General features: G+C 45.0%; 1 protein-coding gene across 4 annotated transcripts in view; it reads right to left on the bottom strand.

The window, feature by feature from the left end:
* Positions 1-21597, bottom strand: part of GNB1 (G protein subunit beta 1) — a 106948-nt gene that overhangs the window by 35883 nt on the left and 49468 nt on the right. For 2 of the 4 annotated variants that reach the window (XM_032758651.2, XM_032758643.2), the window contains exons 2-3: positions 18368-18416; positions 4336-4438 (exon numbers count right to left, since the gene is read on the bottom strand). In XM_032758651.2, coding sequence (XP_032614542.1) covers positions 4336-4392 — 57 coding nt within the window. In that variant the 5' untranslated portion in view covers positions 4393-4438; positions 18368-18416. Of the gene's footprint in view, positions 1-4335; positions 4439-14767; positions 15052-18367; positions 18417-21597 lie in introns of those variants that run through there. The other 2 variants (XM_032758650.2, XM_032758649.2) reach the window with 2 other exon arrangements.

Consider the following 21597-nt stretch of genomic DNA (forward strand, 5'->3'; position numbering starts at 1 on the left):
GAGCCTGTGTTTCCTCAATAATAATCAAAAGGAGCATGCAAGATCCTTTAAGGGTCTTTTGGCTGAAAAACAAATCTAAGAAAGAAAACAACCCCTTTTAGAATCATCTACAATTTCTTGTGGGATTCACTATGCTCTGCATTCTTTAACAAGCGTGTATTCCTTGGGAAATCAGGAAAAAATGTTCTACATTTTAAAAATAAGTCTTCCTTTCCCATTTGGGGTAAAAGGACTTCAACAGCTTTTGCTGTCCCTGTCTCGTGCAAAGGAACTAACACAGCGCGGCTCCTGGTACTTCGGAGACAAAGCAGCTAGGCACCTCTCCTAGTGAACGTCCCACTATGGGAGCCATGCCCTGCATGTGGCTGCTGCACACAGCAAACGGAACCAGGACACTTGGGACAAAAACGGTGTCAAATATCTCAATTAAAATGTATTAATTACATATTGAATGTCAATATTTTAGATAATACTGCCTTAGATAAAATTTGTTGGGCCAGGCGTGGTGGTTCACACCTGCCAGCACTCTGGGAGGCTGAGGTGGGAAGATCCCTTGAGCCCAGGAGTTCGAGACCAGCCTGGGCAACATGGTGGACTCTGTCTCTACAAAAATGAAAAAAATCAGCCAGGTGTGGCAGCACGCTACTGTAGTCCCGGCTACTCGGGAGGCTAGAGTGAGCTGTGATCGCACCACTGCTCTCCAGCTTGGATGACTGACAGAGACCCTGTCTTAAAACACACTAACAAAAAACCGAAAAAAACCTTGTTAGGGTTAATTCCACCTGTTTCTTTTTATTCTTTTTAAAGAGACAGGGCCTTCCTAACTTACAAACGCTGGTCTCAAGCTTTTGGGCTCATGCAATCCTCCTGCCTTGGCGTCCCAAAGTACTGGGATTAACGGCACGAGCCACGGTGCCCGGCCATCTCTCTTTTTACTTTTTTTTTTTTTTTTTTTTTGAGACGGAGTCTCGCTCTGTCTCCCAGGCTGGAGTGTGCAGTGGCGTGATCTCGCCTCACTGCAAGCTCTGCCTCCCAGGTTCACGTCATTCCCTGCCTCAGCCTCCCAAGTAGTTGGGACTACAGGCGCCCACCACCACCACACCTGGCTAATTTTTTTTGTATTTTTTTTTTTGGTAGAGACAGGGTTTCACCGTGTTAGCCAGGATGGTATCAATCTCCTGACCTCGTGATCCACATGCCTCGGCCTCCCAAAGTGCTGGGATTACAGGCGTGAGCCACCGCGCCCAACCTCTTTACATTTTTTTGTGGCAACAAGAGCATGCGGGGAATGTCACGTGACATTTGTGCCAGCCCAAGATGGAGCCCCCTGTGCAAGAAGGCCCTGGGGAATTCACAAAATGAAAGAGTTCAAACCTCAGGAGGAGGTGCAACAGTTCCTTTTGGCCTTAATTTTTTAAATTTGGGTGTCTTTCACCTGTGCCAAACAAGCTCTTTCCATCTGCTATGAGTAGATCCAAGTCCACTATTTGTGAACAACTTATAGCTGTCAGAAAAAATTTCTTCAAATATGCCAAATCACACTACTATTTAAGACATTTTCAGGGTAAACTTTAAAATTCTGATTTCTAGGCCGGGTGCGGTGGCTCACGCCTGTAATCCCGGCACTTTGGGAGGCCGAGGTGGGCGGATCACAAGGTCAGGAGATCGAGACCATCCTGGCTAACACGGTGAAACCCCATCTCTACTAAAAGTACAAAAAATTAGCCGGGTGTGGTGGTGGGCGCCTATAGTCCCAGCTCCTCAGGAGGCCGAGGCAGGAGAATGGTGTGAACCCCGGAGGAGGAGCTTGCAGTGACCTGAGATCGCGCCACTGCACTCCAGCCTGGGGAACACGGTGAGACTCTGTCTCCAAAAAAAAAAAAAAAAAATCTGATTTCTATAAGAAGAAATATAGTCTCAAAAGCAGGTGGTAAACAGCTGAGAGTGTTTTGAACCCCCCCACCCCGCCGGCAAAAACCCAATTAGATTATTATTAAATAACAACAGTTTGCTTTTTTTTTTTATTTCCAAAAAAAAATTTTTTTTTTTTTTTTTTTTTTGAGACGGAGTCTCGCTCTGTTACCCAGGCTGGAGGTGCAGTGGCGCGATCTCAGCTCACTGCAAGCTCCGCCTCCCGGGTTCACGCCATTCTCCTGCCTCAGCCTCCCGAGTAGCTGGGACTACAGGCGCCCACCACCACGCCCAGCTAATTTTTTTTTTTTTTTAAGTAGAGACGGGGTTTCACCGTGTTAGCCAGGATGGTCTCGATCTCCTGACCTTGTGATCCGCCCACCTCGGCCTCCCAAAGTGCTGGGATTACAGGCGTGAGCCACCGCACCCGGCCAACCATGCTGACTTAAAATGAACTGCAAAAGCTTAAGTAAATCAGGCAAAATTTGAATACCTTTTGGTTTTATTTAAATAGATATTTCAGAGAATAATTTTATATCAAACTAAATATTTCAGAATACATTTGATTAATTCTGGGGGAGGGGACATGTTAAACAAGTCTGATCGGAGCAAACTATTAAAAAAACCTAAGTCTTCCCTATTAACCTATGTAAGATCTTTTAAATGTTAAGATTTAAAATTCTTACAGTAGAGGATATTTTGTTTTCTCTTTGGCTGTAAATCCCAGAGAATTCCATTATTTTTTCTCAAGTTCAGGAACAAGTTGCCTAAAATTATGTTGGTGTTTCTTTCTCCAAATCCTGGTGGGCTTTCTAAACATGTAATTGGCCGTTTAAAAGGAAATATTAGGTTTCATCCTTGCACTGGAGTCAGAAAAATAAACTGTTGTTTTTTATTTTTACTGTATTTTGAGAAGGTGTCACTTTGTCACCTAGGCTGCAGTGCAGTGGCGTGATCACAGCTCACTATACAGCCTCAACCTCCTGGGTCCAGTGATCCTCCTGAGTAGCTCGGACTACAGGCATGCACGACCATGCCCAGCTTATAAACTGTTATTGAGATATGTACTGAATGTCATCAGCTTCCTGTACAGTGACACTCTGAAGAACAGCTAAAGCTTGACAGAGCAAACAAGAGCAAGAGAAAGCTCTTACATCAAATAGACAAAACCTAAAAACATACTGAAGACATGTTTTTTCCTGAGAAGTCTGCCTCTTTTTCTCTTACTCTTCACATCAGCAGTTTCAGAAAGGAAACATATACTTGCATTAAATGTTTCTCTATAAAATATTTACTAGAAGTACTTTTTCACAAAAGTAGCAGGAGCAGAATGAATTCCATTTAGACCTACTGCTCTTCCCTTTTCAGAAAGTTATCAGGCAAGAGAATTGCTTGAACCCAGGAGGCAGAGGTTGCAGTGAGACGAGATCGCGCCACTACACTCCAGCCTGGGCACAACAAAGCGAAACTCTCTCTCAAAAAAAAGTTTATGAACTCTGCAATTTAACATCCTATATCAGTCACAGACTGGAATTTAATGTTTTAGAATTCTGTGAAAGGTATTCTTTTTACAGTGCAGTTTATTTACAAACGGTTGTTTTTATCTTCAATTTTTTTTTATTTTTCAGGGTCTCGCTCTGAGGCCCAGGCTGGAGTGCGGTGGCACAATCTCGGCTCACTGAATCCTCTGCCTCCCAGGTTCAAGGGATTCTCTGACCTTAGCCTCCTGAGTAGCTGGGACTACAGGCACACACCACCACACCCAGCTAATTTTTATATTTTTTGTAGAGATGGGGTTTCACTATGTTGCCCTGGCTGGTCTCGAACTCCCTACCTCAGGTGATCCACCTGCCTCGGCCTCCCAAACTGCTGGGATTCCAGGTGTGAGCCCCCGCACCCGGCCTCTATCTTGGATTTAGATATATCTGCTCCATCTAGCTCTATCAGAAGCTGTAGATTCCAATCATCACCGCTAGGGAAGATCTTTCAAAATTAGGAAAAAATACACCAGATATACCTGAAATACTTTTTTTATTGTTGTTAATACTCTTACTTTTAAGCAAGTTTTCTGCTGTCAATAGTCCCAATATTCAGGGGAGGGAGGTAGATATCACAGTCTGATCAGTGGCCCAGAGTACCACAAGTTTTCAAGGTTATGATAAAGAATGCAAAAGACACTAATAAATTCTATAGAGACATCTGGTGTATATTCAAATAACAAATTGTATACAGAAAGCAAAATCCTGAAAACAATGTACTAGGCCAAGTATCTAGATCTATAATTAGTATATCCTGGGCCAACTAAGATTCAATTTCAATATAAAACATAGAACAAGTCATCCTGTAAACCATTTTTCCTAAAACAAGTAACATCTAACCTGAAACACAAATGATTAATAAAACCCAAGCACACACACTACATACTCGAATCTGGTTCTTAAGTTGCTCGGCCTCCTGCCGTAACTGGTCAAGCTCACTCATCTTCTGATCTTAGTGCTCTTCAATGCCACCTCCAAGAATGTGAGATCTGAAACAGAAAGACAAGCACAATCAATAAACAACTGTTGGATAATTTAATGAAGCAGCTGAGAAAAGTAAATTTAAAGTTTAAGGCGGGCGCGGTGGCTCAAGCCTGTAATCCCAGCACTTTGGGAGGCCGAGGCGGGCAGATCATGAGGTCAGGAGATCGAGACCATCCTGGCTAACACGGTCAAACCCCTTCTCTACTAAAAATACAAAAAAATTAGCTGGGCATGGTGGCAGGCGCCTGTAGTCCCAGCTACTTGGGAGGCTGAGGCAGGAGAATGGCATGAACCCGGGAGGCGGAGCTTGCAGTGAGCCGAGATGGTGCCACTGCACTCCAGCCTGGGCTTCAGAGCAAGACTCTGTCTCAAAAAAAAAAAAAAAAAAAAAAAAAAAAAAGTAAAGTCTGAGAACTATGGTCTCATTACAAATCAGAGAACTTTTCTTCAGCATTCATCAGAACTTATAAAATGCCTAAGTAGGGCCAGGTAAATAAAATATATAATTATGATTATTTACTGGCTTTGCATAATATTACAATGTCTAAAATACTACTCAACATATGCTGGTGGGTTATAAAATGAAAAATCTGTTAAGCATTTTTCATAAAAAAAATATAGGTTTCCCTATAAATCCAAGAACATAAGACTGACATTTAGGCCAGGTGTGGTGGCTCATGCCTGTAATCCCAACACTTGGGAGGCCAAGGCGGGTGGATCACTTGAGGTCAGGAGTTCAAGACCAGCCTGGCCACCATGGTGAAACCCGGTCTCTACTAAAAATACAAAAATTAGCTGGGCATGGTGGCACACACCTGTAATCCCAGCTACTTGGGAGGCTGAGGTAGAAGAATCATTTGAACCTGGGAGGCAGAGGTTGCAGTGAGCCAAAATCACACCACTGCATTCCAGCCTGGGTGACAGCGAGACTCCATCTCAAAATAAAAAAAATAAAACCTGACACTTAGGATAGCTATCGCATGAAGACGTAGGAGAAGTTACTTCAGGGAATGGGGTCAGTGGCAACCTGGCAACCAAGAATCTCAAAGCCACCTCATCTCAGTAACCATGAACCGCTACTGGTCAAAAGCTGTCAGGATGCTCGCACGGCAATCCTAAGAGCACACAGGGTGTGTCCAGCAGTTTTTTGGCTCAGGGACAACCCACTCTCCCACCCAAGTGGGCCCTGGGATCCCAGCAGGCTCAGAAACAACACCTTGATCCTTATAGGTGCAGGCTAAATTAGGCTCAGTGCAAGCCGCCCTGCCTTCTCGCCCTACTCACGTTAGACAATATTCCTGAAATCAGAGACCTTGTTAAACAAGAGACTTATTTTCCCAAGAGAATATAATAAATGGAGGCTGCATTTCTGACCAAGATCTTGGCTGTTAATCGTAAGTATGACTGAAGTATAACAAAGCTGAGGATACAGTTGTTAATGTCTTTAATCCCTTACAATTAGCTCTCACATGCAAGTACGGCTTATGCAAGCGCTTCAATTTCCTACATAAATTACACAGAGGATCAATTTTACCATTATAACTTTTGTGGAAAAGTCAAAAGGCTAATATAATATACAACAAAATCTAATTGATAGCAGTTAATTTCTTGAGATTAAAACCCATCTGTGGGAAATTATCCTACGACCTAAGCAGCTCAGCTGTCAGTTTCCAGTGTAAACTTTCCTAGTGTGCATACAGGAATTCGAATGACCTACAGTATAGATACTTGATGTCTACGGTCCACAGAACAAGAAAGGCCTGCAAGGCATGCCCCATAACATGAGCACACAAACCAGGTGTCCTGCTGCCACTGCTCTCTGGGGAGGCAGGGTGCACAGCAACACAGTGTCAGAAAGATTTCTGACCAAATAGTTGTTTCTAAAGGCATTATTTGAAACGGATGTTTTAATCATGAGGAAAGCTTCACTAAGGAAAAATACCTCAGGCCTCCCTGCACACATGGGGCATCACTGGAATTAGGTATGGACAAGGTCACACCTCAAGGGCAGTTTATTCTTAAGGGATAAGACTGGTTAATTCTTTCCCTGGTTTTCACATATAAATCTTAGGACTGCAATTTGTGAATGTTAATGTGTGAAATGGTAAGAGTGCCAGGACAAGATGAGTAGCGTCTCAAATGGAAGCTATCTGGATGCCTTGTGCTTTGCATTCTTTCTGCATGCCCTGACACTACTCACCTGTATTTCACACATGATCAAATTATATTATGCACACAATTTTACAGTTGGGGGTAGTTTTATTTCACCAGCACCCCCCACGCATAATAGAGAATTGTTCTTAGTCTGTAAAGCTACTTTAATCCTTCAAAAATCAACATGAAGAAAACAAGTTAATATTATGAAGTACCCCAAATTAAACTGTTTTAGTTAACACACACAGTTTCTGATCATTTAAACACTAAAAAGTAAAGCTAATTTTTATAATATGGGACTAAAAACAACAAACTCCTGGGATCTGGGGAAAGAGAAACGCATATTCCGAGATGCTTCAAAAATGATGTTCCGGCTGGGGGCGGTGGCTGACGCTTTGGGAGGCTGCAGACAACGGATCACCTGAGGTCAGGAGTTTGAGACCAGCGTGGTTAACATGGTGAAACCCCACCTCTACTAAAAATACAAAAATTAGCCGGGTGTGGTGGTGCGTGCCTGTAATCCCAGCTACTCGGGAGGCTGAGGCAGGAGAATCGCTTGAACCTGGGAGGTGGAGGTTGCAGTGAGCTGAGATCTCGCCATTGCACTCCAGCCTGAGCAACAACAGCGAAACTCTGTCTCAAAAAAAAGAGATGTTTCTTGTGGCTGGAGGGTGGTGGGTGGAGGTGTAAAGGCCCAAATTCCATCATTAGGTGGGATAACTCCTGAAATCTTACATACTGCTTTTAATTAGATGTTCTTTTCACATATTACACAAGAACATGTACACAACAATCACCCAGCTGTATTGCTTGAGACTAGAGAAACAAATTTACCAAAAATCTAAGTATCTTTAAAATGAGCTCAATATAACTTAGTGACCTCACAAAATTTTCTGAAATTATGTAGTAATGCCAAAACTTGCTAACTTTAATCTTTAGTCACATGCAAAGAGAAAAAAACCAGACGGACTTCTTTTTCATAGTTAATAGCAGAAATTATTATAGCACTGTCCTGTGCCAACACTTGAGTTTCAATTAAGAGACTCAAAACCTATGTTTGTCAATTTTTTTTAAAAAGGCGTATTCCTGGCTGGGCATGGTGGCCTATAATCCCAACACTTCAGGAGGTCAAGTCGGGAGGACTGCTTGAACCCAGCAGTTTGCAACCAGCCTGGGCAATATGGCAAAACGCTGTGTACACACACACGTATACACACACACACACTCCTATTTTTATTAGCAATAAAAATAAATTTCCTGATAAGACCCTCTTCAGTCCACACATAGAAGTGGTAAGAGAAATCTACTGTCAGGCATTTCAATTTTTTTTTTTAAATTACATTCTCTAGTCTCCAGGATAAAAATATATTTTCTCTTCTTTTCTTTTTTGAGACGGAGTTTCACTCTTATCGCCCAGGCTGGAGTGCAATGACGCAATCTCTGCTCACTGCAACCTCTGCCTCCCAGGTTCAAGTGATTCTTTTGCCTCGGCCTCCCGAGTAGCTGGAATTACAGGCGCATGGCTGTAGTTTGGCTAGTTTTTGTATTTTTAGTAGAGACGGGGTTTCACCACATTGGCCAGGCTGGTAAGGAACTCCTGACCTCAGATGATCCGCCCGCCTCGGCCTCCCAAATGCTGGGATTACAGGTATGAGCCATCATGCCCAGCCTAAAATTTTTGGAGATAAACTCAATGATCAGTACCATCTTTTTGTTATGTGGACACGCACCACAGACACCCTGTGCAGCAGTTTAGGCACAGCAGTGAACTGGCTGATGGGATGAGACAGGAGAGACGAGAAAACATGACCATCACGTTCCCCATGGGCTGCAAGGGCACCAGGTACCAGGAAGAGCGAACTTAAGGGAAGCAAACAACCTTCTGGTTCCCATAAACAGCCTTCCCAGTGGCTCTTAGTTCATCTTTACCGTGAAGACAGTGAACGAAACAAGAACGAACAGTTACAAAGCATGATGCTTTTGTGTGTACAAAATGGACAAACACCAATGCCAGGGCAAGCCATCTTTTTTCTTTTTCTTTTTTTTATTGAGATGGAGTTTTGCTCTTGTTGCTGAGTCTAGAGTGCAGTGGTACAGTGCTGGCTCACTGCAACCTCCACCTCCCGAGTTCAAGCGATTCTTTTGCCTCAGCCTCCCGAGTAGGTGGGACTACAGGCACACGCCACCACACCCGGCTAATTTTTTGTATTTTTAGTAGAGACGGGGTTTCATCATGTTGGCCAGGCTGGTCTTGAACTCCTGACCTCAGGTGATCTGCCCACCTCGGCCTCCCAAAGCGCTGGGATTACAGGCGTGAGCCACTGCGCCCGGCCTGCCATCTTTTTTCTAGATACACCAGATGTTAATGGCGTTGTTTTTGGAGACAGAGAAACCGGTTATCAGCCTTTACTCTTCTCATTATTCTTCAAATATAGTTTGCTTACTAACCCCCCTACACACCAACACACACATACAAAGTTAACAGAGGCTAATCTGGGGTCCTAGAACAAAGAAAAATATTTTTCTTTATACTTTTCAGTTTCAATAAAACAATTTTTTTTTTTTTTTGAGACGGAGTCTCACTCTGTCACCCAGGCTGGAGTGCACTGGTGTGATCTCAGCTCACTGCAAGCTCCGCCTCCCGGGTTCACGCCACTCTCCTGCCTCAGCCTCTCCGAGTAGCTGGGACTACAAGGCGCCCACCACCACACCCGGCTAATTTTTTATATTTGTAGTAGAGACAGGGTTTCACCGTGGTCTCGACCTCCTCACCTCGTGATCCACCCGCCTCGGCCTCCCAAAGTGCTGGGATTACAAGAGTGAGCCACCACACCCAGCCTTAATGTTACATTTTAAAAAAAATCTCTGTGAGATTCTCACACTGTTGCCCAGGGTAGAGTGAGCGGCATGATCATAGCTCACTGCAGTTCGAGCCATCCTTCTACCTTAGCCTCCAGAGTAGCCAGGACTACAAGCAGACTCCACCCATCACACCCAGCTATTTTTGAAATTTTTGGTAGAGACGAGGCCTTGCTATGTTGCCCGGGCTGGTCTCAAACTCTTGGCTTCAAGGGATCCTCCTGCCTAAGCCTCCCAAAGCTCTGACTCTAACCTAATGCGTGAGCCACCACACCCAGCCTAAAGTTAACTTTTTAAAGTTACTTGATGCAGCCAGGTGCAATGGCTCAAGCCTATAATCCCAGCACTTTGAGAGGCTGAGGCAGGTGGATCACCTGAGGTTAGGAGTTCGAGACCAGCCTGGCCAACATGGTGAAACCCCATTTCTACCAAAAAATACAAAAATTAGCCAGGTGTGGTGATGTGTGCCTATAATCCCAGATACTCAGGAGGCTGAGATGGGAGAACGGCTTGAACCCGGGAGGCGGAGGCTGCAGTGAGCGGAGATCGTGCCACTGCACTCCAGCCTGGGTGACAGAATGAGGCTCTATCTCAAAAAAAAAAAAATTACTTGATACAATTAGCTGGGTATGGTGGAACGTGCTTGTAGTTCTACCTACTTGGGAGGCTGAGGTGGGAGGATCACTTGAGCCCAGGAGTTCAAGGCTGCAGTGAGCTATGATAGCACCACTGCACTCCAATCTGGGCAACAGAGCAAGATCTTGTCTCTAAATAGTTACTGGAAGAACTGTAACATATTGCTAAGAACACTGGCCGGGCGCGGTGGCTCACGCCTGTAATCCCAGCACTTTGGGAGGCCGAGGCGGGCGGATCACGAGGTCAGGAGATCGAGACCATCCTGGCTAACACAGTGAAACCCCGTCTCTACTAAAAATACAAAAAATTAGCCGGGCGAGATGGCGGGCGCCTGTAGTCCCAGCTACTCGGGAGGCTGAGGCAGGAGAATGGCGTGAACCCCGGGGGGCGGAGCCTGCAGTGAGCCGAGATTGCGCCACTGCACTCCAGCCTGGGCGACAGCGAGACTCTGCCTCAAAAAAAAAAAAAAAAAAAAAAAAAAAAAAAAAAACATATTGCTAAGAACAATAATGAAGACAGTAATAATTTGGGAAAATGCTTAGTATATACGAAGTGAAAAACTATAAATTTGCATATAGTTATTTTATTTTATTTTATTTTATTTGAGACTGAGTCTAGCTCTGAGGCCCAGGCTGGAGTGCAATGGCTCGATCTCGGCTCACTGCAACCTCCACCTCCTGAGTTCAAGCGATTCTCCTTCCTCACCTTCCCAAGTAGCTGGGATTACAGGCATGCACCACCACACCTGGCTAATTTTTTGTATTTTTAGTAGAGACAGGGTTTCGCCATGTTGGCCAGGCTGGTCTTGAACTCCTGACCTCAAGTGATCTGCCTGCCTTGGCCTCCCAAAGTGCTGGGATTACACGCACCCAGTCACATGTAGTAATTTTAGCTGCTTTATTATAATTAAAATAGGTGTGGGCATGGTGGCTCATGCCTATAGTCCCAGCACTTTGGGAGGCTGAGGCTGGAAGATGGCTTGAGCCCAGGACTTCAAGACCAGGCTGGGCAACAACATGGCAAAAACCTGGTCTCTACTAAAAATGCAAAAAATTAGCTGGTGCAGTGGCACACGCCTGTAGTCCAGCTACTTGGGAGGCTGAAGTGGGAGAATCCACCTGAGCCTGGGAAACTGAGGCTACAGTGCGCCGTGACTGCTCCACTACACTCCAGCCTGGGCAAATGGAGTGAGACCTTGTCTCAAAAAAAAAAGAAAAAATATACTCACTTTAAAGAAAGATAGTTAAAAAGACTAATAGCATTTTTGTTATAATTATTAGTCATGTTTTTCTACTAAACTTAATATTGATGCAGCTTCCTTTGAAAATTAAAAAATAAATGTAAATTTTAAAAGTCTTACTTACATTTAATTGCTTTTGTTTTTCTCTTCACTATCCTTAGTCCACAAAAACCTTCTAGAACACCCACCATCAGGTTTACCTGGCCTGGGCTCCTCTCCTCCAGTGCCAACGTCACGGCTAAGCTCTGGCTGTGCTGACTCCAAGAACTTGCCCGTCTAATCCACTAAGACAAGGTCTGCTGAGGTCTCATGTCTATTCTTCCTGATGACCCATATCTGCCATTGGCTTTTATTTAGAATTTCAGTTTTGGAAATCCTTTTCAGAGAGATTTAAATAACTTAAAAGCAAGTAGGTGAAGGGATCTGCCCCTACTTTAGAACATCTTTGTGAGTCAAGTGTTAGCATGATTTTTAAAGTCAGAATATTTCATATTTGCAATGCAATGTGCTCCGTGTAGTGCCTCTACCCTTCATGGCAATGCAGCAGCCCAGGCCTCTCATCCAGACCTCTGAGAGTCTAGGAGGGGCACCTCAGCGGTGCCCTCAGGACCCCATACTACACAGTCACCGATAACGACATTCAGGCTGCAAGTTTGCCAATGACAAAATAGGGTATAGATATTGAAAAATAATTTCAAGTTCTGGTTCTGCAACATACAAAGAATAATGCTTTCACTAAATTGTTTTTTACTCTGTTCTGCTTAATTCAAAATGGGAATGGTGTTATCTACATCACAGGGCTAAAATGAAAATTAAATCAGACAACCAATCTGAAAGTGCTCTGACAGTCTTACAGTGATTAAACTATGATGTGTACCTTTGACTAACAATCTCAAGGACAACAGGCACCATGGTCACCAAAGTGCACACATGTGGTCCCACCACCAAGCAGCAACAGGGCAGTCCTGAGTCACTTGGTCACCAGCCAGCTGCACACCCCTGAGCCTCCTGTGCAGCACTGGATGGCTGCATCTCTGGATGGTTTGGACAACTTCCGAAGTCCAAACCGGCCCCAGTGAGGCCCCAGTGTCTTACACAGGGGCAGGAAATTTGCTAACTTGACCAACCACACAAGGATCACAGCTCACCTCCAAGACGAAGCAGCATTTTGAGAGAGAGGAGTTTGCATGGGGAATTTAAACCAATTTCACTCACTTTTCCATTTTTCTTTCATTCCCAAGTCCAGGTCAATCTCCCAAAATTAAGACTGTGGGAATTCAAAGGGCAACGGAAAGTCCTCAGGCCCTGCTTCCCTTACGCACCGCTCCTAACAATACTGTGAGGAATAAAGGGAACAGGGCACCACCACAACTGATAAAGGACACGACCACTAACGCAGCTGCAGAGCAACGCAGGCACGGACCCTCCCTCCAACACGACAGGCACTGCAGAGCCTCAGCACGGTGCTGAGCAGCATGAACCAGGCTGGACTCTAGTTTGAGGGAGACAGATGACTAACAGGTAAACCACGTGGAGTTACAGAGGCTGGGAGCGTACACCGGCACTGAACGGGTGAAGTGTGCCAGAGAGGGCAGGGAGGATGCTGCTTTGCATGGCTGTTAGACATGACCTTGTAATGGGCCAACATTTGAGCAGCAGGCAGATGGGCAAAAATAACACAACTGCTCTTGTTTGAGGTGCTATTTTTTGCAATGGTAACAATTTAAAAAATCTTACTTTTAGGATTTTGCCTGTGCCTATAAAGTAATCTTAACAAAAAAGTGAATGTGACCAAAGCTCTAGAACTAGAAGACAGGCAAACACGTTCAATGACCCCACAGAGGCAATGGTGCTACACAGTGGCCTGGGAAACACTCTAGGACAGACGACCAGACAGGTCGGTTAGTCTGTCTTTAACAAATAAACTTCAAGGGAAAAAGGAGAGAAAGCAAGCAATGGAGGGAGGATTTCTGGACTAAGTTAAGAGACTCCCTAGAATCATCTCCTTCATATCCCAGTCACAAGTGAGCTCACTCACCCACCAGACGCTGGCAACTGGGGGAATAGCAGGAACTATGGTGTGCGGTCACAAAGCCCTCAGAAGGCGATTCTCCAGGGAAGGGGTCTAACAGCCAGGGGTGAGCCAGTGAGGCACAGCTGCTAAGAGCTTACCTCCAACCCTTGGAACTCTGAAATCCCAGGAAGTGGCTACTGACTCTCCCAAAGCCTTATTATTTCTCATGCATCACAAAAAAACATCTGATCTCCCATTTTGCTCTCCCTTTTCTAACCCTGTTAGCCTATGGTCTCTTTTTGCTTTTAGGGTGGAGCACAAAATCTAGCACATACTAGGACAATTGGAAATCATTCAATAGATACACATCTTCAAACGTGTTGAGGCCAAACAGGAAGTCCCACTTTGATCATTTCAAAGCCAAACTTTACATGTAACTGATGGAGTCTCATGAAATGAATGGCATCCATCCAGAAGGCAGATCTACCAGGGAAAGGTGGTGGGAAACTGACAATCATGCAGCGCACACAACAGAGGAGGCTAAACTCCAAGCACCTTTTTTTTTTTTTTTGAGATGGAGTCTCGCTCTGTCGCCCAGGCTGGAGTGCAGTGGCGCGATCTCGGCTCACTGCAAGCTCCGCCTCCTGGGTTCACGCCATTCTCCTGCCTCAGCCTCCCGAGTAGCTGGAACTACAGGCGCCTGCCACTACGCCCTGCTAATTTTTTATATTTTTATTAGAGACGGGGTTTCACCATGTTAGCCAGGATGGTCTTGATTTCCTGACCTCATGATCCGCCTGCCTCGGCCTCCCAAAGTGCTGGGATTACAGGCGTGAGCCACTGCATCCGGCCTCCAAGCACCTTTTATGAGGGGCCTGGAAATCCTCAGGTTTGGGGAAAGACTGCTGTGTGCCATGCCATCTGCACTCCAGTATATAAAAATAATCTTTGTTTTTACATTTACTACTGCAAACTACAATGAATACTATTTGCTTTCCCAACAGCAAATTGGCGGTGGGGGTTAGAATTCTGTTCCTAGAAAAACTTCTGTATTTTTATTGGTATTTGCAGGTCCAGCCCACTTAAGCAGAACCAATGATGTATGACAGCCCTGGCTGGAAGCAGAGTGACGCTTCACGGCAGGAAAGTTGGAAGCCCCAGGTTCTAACCCAGACTCTATCTCTTCTCACCAGGTGGCCTCCAGTAGGTTTCCTAACTTCTCTCTGCCTACATTTTTTTGTCTGAAAGTGGGGACAGTAATAGTCCCCACAGCTCATGCTATGACAATTCCATCAGAATCCATGCAAGGCCCTTAGAACCATGACTGACACAGTAAATGCTTACTAAATATGACTTGCTATGAAAGCAGGTATAAAACTGTTGCCCTGAAAAAATTTTAAGTAATGGCCAGAAAACTACCTCTTGCCTCACCTGCCACACTTTCCATCCAGTCAGTGAAGTAGGCCCTTTTGCAGAAATAAAAAATATGGGTAGCAGTGGCAACCAGTTTTAACAGTGGAGTTAATCAAATAGATGTGATACTTTGAAATCTGTGCATGTTGTTACATGTGCAAGTCTTTATGAGAACATCTGCTTTCACTTCTCTTGGGCAGACTCCTGGAGTGGAATGGCTGGATCGTACTACAGGTGTGTGTTGAACATTCCAAGAAAATGCCAGGCCAGGTGCAGTGACGCATGACTATAATCTGAGCACTTTCCGAGGCAAGGCAGGAGGATCACTTGAGCCCACGAATTGAAGACCAGCCTGGGCAACATACTGAGACCCCCGTCTCTACAAGAATTAAAAAAAGAAAAAAAAAAAAGATTAGCCAGGCATGGTAGTGCATGCCTATAGTCCCAACTACTTAGGAAGCTGAGGCCAGAGATCACTTGAGCCCAGGAGGTCATGGATGCAGTGAGCTATGATCACACCATTGTACTTCAGCCTAAGAGACAGAGTGAGACCGTATTTCAAAAAAACAAACGCAGAAAACAAACAAATAAAACCAACTCTTTTCAAAATGGTTATGCCGGGTCATATTCCCAACATCCTATCAGCAATGTGGAGAGTCCCAGCTCCTCACACCCCAACAACGTTGGGTATCACAGCCATTCAAATGGGGGCTTTGGCTGTGGTTTTAATCTGCATCTCGCTGATGGCTAAACTTTTGAGGTACTTAATTGCTGTCTATACATTTTCTGGTAAAGTGTCTGTTCAAGTCACTTGCCTCTTTTTTATTGGGTTACCTGTTTTCTCAATATTGCTTTTTGTTTTTTTTTTTGACACAGGGTCTCGCTCTGTTGTCCGGGCTGGACTACAGTGGTGTGATCATGACTCACTGTAGCCTGAACATCCCGGGCTCAAGTGATCCTCCCACCTCAGCCTCCCAAGTGGCTGGTGCTACAGACACACAACACGATGCCTGGCTAAATTTTTTTTTTTTTTTTTCGGAGACAGAGTCTCGCTTTATCACCCAGGCTGGAGTGCAGTTGCACAACCTGGACTCACTGCAACCTCCACCTCCCAGGTTCAAGTGATTCTCGTGCCTCAGTCTCCCAAGTGGCTGGGATTATAGGCATAAACCACTACACCTAGCTAATTTTTGTATTTTTAGTAGAGATGGGGTTTCGCCATGTCAGCCAGGTTGTTCTCAAACTCCCAACCTCAGGTGATCTATCCGCCTGCCTGGGCCTCCCAAAGTGCTGGGATTACAGGTGTGAGCCACCACGCCCAGCTGCTAAGTTTTTTTTTTTTTTTTTGGAAGAGACAGATCTCACTTTATTGCCCAGGATGGTATCGAACGACTGGCTTCAAGCAATACTCCTCCCAAAGTGCTGAGATTACAGGTGTGAGCCACAGTACCCAGCCAAAATTGAGTTTTGAGAGTTCTTTACCTATTCTGGATACAAGTCATCTAAAACACATTTGCTAGTATTTTCTGCCAGACTATGGTTTGTCTTTCGTTCTCTGTTTTCTAAGGAGCAGAAGTTTTAAATTTTGAACAAATTCAATTTATAAATGTTTTCTTTTATGCATTGTATCTTTGATCTCACATCTAAAAACTGTTTGCTTAATTCAAAATCTCATTTTTTCTAATTTTAGGTTTTATATTTAGGTATATGATCCATTGAGTTAATTTTTTTTTTTTTTTCAGACGAAGTCTCGCTCTGTCACCCAGGCTGGAGTGCAGTGGCGTGATCTTGGCTCACTGCAAGCTCCGCCTCCCAGGTTCACGGCATTCTCCTGCCTCGGCCTCCCGAGTAGCTGGGACTTGAGGTGCCTGTTACCACGCCTGGCTAATTTTTTGTATTTTTAGTAGAGACGGAGTTTCACCGTGTTAGCCAGGATGGTCTCGATCTCTTGACCTTGTGATCTGCCTGCCTTGGCCTCCCAAAGTGCTGGGACTACAGGCGTGAGCCACCACGCCCGGCCTTTTTTTTTTTTTTTGACATGGAGTCTCACTCGGTTGCCAGGCTGGAGTAAAATGGCGCAATCTCAGCTCACTGCAACCTCTGCCTACTGGGTTCAAGCAATTCCCCTGCCTCAGCCTCCTGAGTAGCTGGACTACAGGGGTGTGCCACCACACGTGGCTAATTTTTTTTTTTTTTTTGTATTTTAGTAGAGACAGGGTTTCATCATGTTGGCCAGGATGGTCTCGATCTCCAGACCTGGTGATCTGCCCACCTTGGCCTCCCAAAATGCTGGGATTACAGGTGAGCCACCTTGCCTGGACTGAGTTAATTTCTGTACATGATGTCAAGTTCTCCTTTTGCATAAGAATATCCAATTGAATAACTGGGCGTGGTGGTTCACGCCTGTAATCCCACAGCTTTGGGAAGCCAAGGCGGGTGGATCACCTGAGGTCAGGAGTTCGAGACCAGCATGACCAACATGGTGAAACCCCGTCTCTATTAAAAATACAAAAATTAGCTGGGCATGGTGGTGAGCGCCTGTAATCCCAGCTACTTGGGAGGCTGAGACAGGAGAATGGCTTGAACCTGGGAGAGGGAGGTTGCAGAGAGCTGAGACTGCGCCACTGCACTTCAGTCTGGGCAACAGGGCAAGACTCTGTCTCAAAAGAAAAAAAAGAATATCCAATTGTTCCAGCCCCTAATTGTTATTCAATTTAATTTTGCTTTTTAATTTAATATTATTTCAAACTTCAAAGAGTTGCAAGAATAACACAAAGAAATTGTGTACCCTCACCCAGGCTCACTAACTACGAACATGGCTTCATTATTCCCACTTTATACAAACAAAAAGGATTTTTTGTTTTGTTTTGTTGTTTTTCCTGAATCATGTTCACCTTACTTTTTTCTTTTTGAGACAGAGTCTCGCTCTGTCCCACAGGCTGGAGTGCAGTGGCGCAATCTCAGCTCACTGCAAGCTCCGCCTCCTGGGTTCACGTCATTCTCCTGACTCAGCCTCCAGAGTAGCTGGGACTACAGGCGCCTGCCACCACGCCCAGCTAATTTTTTGTATTTTTAGTAGAGACAGGGTTTCACCGTGTTAGCCAGGATGGTCTCGATCTCCTGACCTCGTGATCCACCTGACTTGACCTCCCAAAGTGCTGGGATTACAGGCGTCCGACACCACGCCCAGCCATATATTGGTATTTCAACTAAGATTTGATTTGAAAAAAGGGCTCTCCTGCTTTCTAACGAAAAAAGCTAGCAATGTGTCGCTCTCATTCAGAAGGTAAATCCTCATCACTGGGACACTAAATGGAAGCTTTTTTTGAGGATCAAATTGTTTTGAAAACCAACTTTGGCTTAAAAGAGATAGAAAAAAACTGTAACAAAAACCAGGGTATTGACCAGGCATGCTGGCATATGTCTACAGCCTCACCTACTCAGGAGGCTGAGGTGAGAGAACCCCTTGATCCCAGGAGTTAGAATCCAGTCTGAGCAACATGGCAAAACACTGTCTCTTTAAAAAACCAACCCACCAGCTATTTATAAAAACAAACTCTGAAGAAATTTATATATTGTCTTTCTAAAACTGATGAGGATCAAATATATCAAAATTACCTTAATTCAGAAGGGCTTCTGGTCTGGTCTCCAATACATGTAAACTTGTCTGAAACAAACAGAAAAGGCTGTATTTGTATTGCACTCAGGTTGTGAATAAAATATTCTATTTTGCTAGTAGCTATATTTTATGCAACGGCACATAAATTTGACCCTTCCCTATTACTATTTCTCCCCCAAAATTACTTTATTTAGCACTACTGTCATATTTTGTTTTTCAGCGTGGGAACAAAATAAGAAATCAGATCTCAATTTCTTTAAGAATCCTTAGAAATGCCCCGGGAAAATACCTTGAATTAAACTGAAAAGTATGGGGATAGAGGTTAGAATCCTATTACTAGAAAAATTACAGTAACAATTTGAAAACTAATGCAGGCCGGGCCCAGTGGCTAACCCCTGTAATCCCAGCACTTTGAGAAGCTGAGGCAGGCAAATCACCATGGCCAACATGGTGAAACCCCATCTCCACTAAAGATACAAAAAAAAAAAAAACATTAGCCAGGCATGGTGTCACAAGCCTGTAATCCCAGTTACTTGCGAGGCTTAGACAGGAGAATCGCTTGAACCCTAGAGGCGGAGGTTGCAGTGAACCGAGATCATTCCACTGCATTCCAGCCTAGGCGACAGAGCAAGACTCTGTTTCAAAACAAAAACACAAAACAGGCTGGGCACAGTGGCTCACACCTGTAATCCCAACACTTTGGGAGGCTGAGGCGGGCGCATCACCTGAGGTCAAGAGTTCGAGACCAGTCTGGTCAACGTGGCGAAACCCGTTTCTACTAAAAATTAAAAAAATTAGTCAGGCGTGATGGCAGGCACCTGTAATACCAGCTACTTGGGAAGCAGAGGCAGGAGAATCGCTTGAACCCAGAAGGTGGAGGTTGCAGTGAGCGGAGATCACGCCACTACCCTCCAGCCTGGGTAACAGAGCGAGACCCCATCTCAAAAAGAAAAAAAAAAAAAGCTAGGTACGGTGGCTCCCGCCTGTAATCCCAGCACTTTGGGAGGCCAAGGTGGGCGGATCACAAGGTAAAGAGTTCGAGACCAGCCTGGCTAATATGGTGAAACCTCATCTCTACTAAATATGCAAAAAAATTCGCCGAGCATAGTGGCGGGCACCTGTAGTCCCAGCTACTCAGGAGGCTGAGGCAGGAGAATTGCTTGAACACGGGAGGTGGAGATTGCAGTGAGCCGAGATTGTGCCGCTGCACTCCAGCCTGGGCGACAGTGTGAGACTCTGTCTCAAAACACACACACACACACACACACACACACAAACACTAATACAATTCAACAAATTCTGAAGATTAATTTAATCCAGACTTTGCCTGTTTGGCATGACAGTGGAGAGCATTTCATCTGAATATCAAGGAAGCCACTAAATAACTACTTTGTGAGTCCTGGCAAGTCTATGTTGGGACACTTCCAATCCCTCCCTCTGTCCCTCTCCTGCTGACACGGTCCCATCCAGTGCCTGGCCCTGGTGCCCAGGAAGGTGGCTTGAATGGTGAGAGAGATCACAAGAGAGATTTCTGACTCCTCTTCACATACTTCTGGTGGAATGAAAATATGTCCAATTCTAGATTTCTTCTGATTTCAGAACTTTTTTTTTTTTGAGACAGCAGTCTCGCTCTGTCACCAGGCTGGAGTGCAGTGGCATGATCTCAGTTCACTGCAACCTCCGACTCACTGGTTCCAGTGATTCTCCTGCCTCAGCCTCGAGTAGCTGCGATTATAGGCACATGCCACCATGCCCAGCCAACTTTTGTATTTTTAGTAGAGACGGGTTTTCACCATGTTGGTCAGTATGGTCTCGATCTCCTGACCTCATGATCCACCCACCTCGGCCTCCCAAAGTGCTGGGATTACAGGCACAAGCCACTGTGCATGGCCACATTTATTAATTTTTTGAGACAGATTCTCACTCTGTCACCCTGGCTGGAGTGCAGTGGCATGATCTTGGCTTACTGCAACCTCTGCCTCCCAGGTTCCAGCGATTCTCCTGCCTGAGCCTCCTGAGTAGCTAGGATTACAGGCACGCGCCATGCCCGGCTAATATTTTATTATTTATTAGTAGAGATGGGGTTTCACTGCATTGGCCAGGCTGGTCTCGAACTCCTGACCTCACGTAATCCACCTGTTTCAGCCTCCGAAAGTGTTGGGATTACAGGCCCGAGCCACTGAGCCTGGCCTGATTTCAGAACATTTAAAGATGCTTTTGTAATCACTCTCTCAAATTAAACTATGTGAAAAGACCACTTGTGGAGGTTTCACAGGTCACCACCTGCCTATTAATTCAGTGTCTTGTGAGTCTGCAAACTCACATGCAGACATCTAGTCTGGAGTCCGGAGATGAATCAACAAACTGAAATATCTCCCAGTTGAACTGTGAATTCTAATTCATTTACTTAAAGTAGTTTCGTTTTGCAATTATGCTGCTTATGTACAAGCAAGCACGTACTTTTCTGGCAGTAAAAGTGAGTGTGGAAGGAAAACAGTTTGGCAGTTCCTCAAAAACTTAAACACAGAATTACCCCATAACCCAGCAATTCTACTCCTAGGTATATTCCCAAAAGAACTGAAAGCAGGGACTCAATGCACGTACACATTATGTTCTTAGCAGCAGTACTCAGTAGCCAGAAGAAGGTGGAGACAGCCCAAATATCCACTGAGCATGAATGGATGAATAAAATGTGGTCTATCCAAACAATGGAGTATTATTCAGCTATAAAGATAAAGGAGGCCGAGTGTGGTGGCTCACGCCTGTAATCCCAGCACTTTGGGAAGGTGAGGCGGGTGGATCACCTGAGGTCAGGAGTTCAAGACCAACTTGGCCACCCCGTCTCTACTAAAAGTACAAAAATTGCCGGGCGTGGTGGCTCATGCCTGTAATCCTAGCACTTTGGGAGGCCAAGGCTGGCGGATCATGAGGTCAGCAGATTGAGACCATACTGGCTAACACAGTGAAACCCCATCTCTACTAAAAATACAAAAAATTAGCCGGGCATGGTGGTGGGCGTCTGTAGTCGCAGCTACTCTGGAGGCTGAGGCAGAAGAATGCCATGAACTCGGGAGGTGGAGCTTACAGTGAGCCGAGGTCGCGTCCCCGCACTCCAGCCTGGGCGGGGTGACAGAGTGAGACTCCATCTCAAAAAAAAAAAAAAAAAAAAGTCCTGGTCCTGTCTCTGCTAGAACACGGACAAACCTCACAAATATGCTAAGTGACAGAT

Source organism: Hylobates moloch, unplaced genomic scaffold (assembly GCF_009828535.3).
Source record: "Hylobates moloch isolate HMO894 unplaced genomic scaffold, HMol_V3 SCAFFOLD_9, whole genome shotgun sequence".
Taxonomy (NCBI): domain Eukaryota; kingdom Metazoa; phylum Chordata; class Mammalia; order Primates; family Hylobatidae; genus Hylobates; species Hylobates moloch.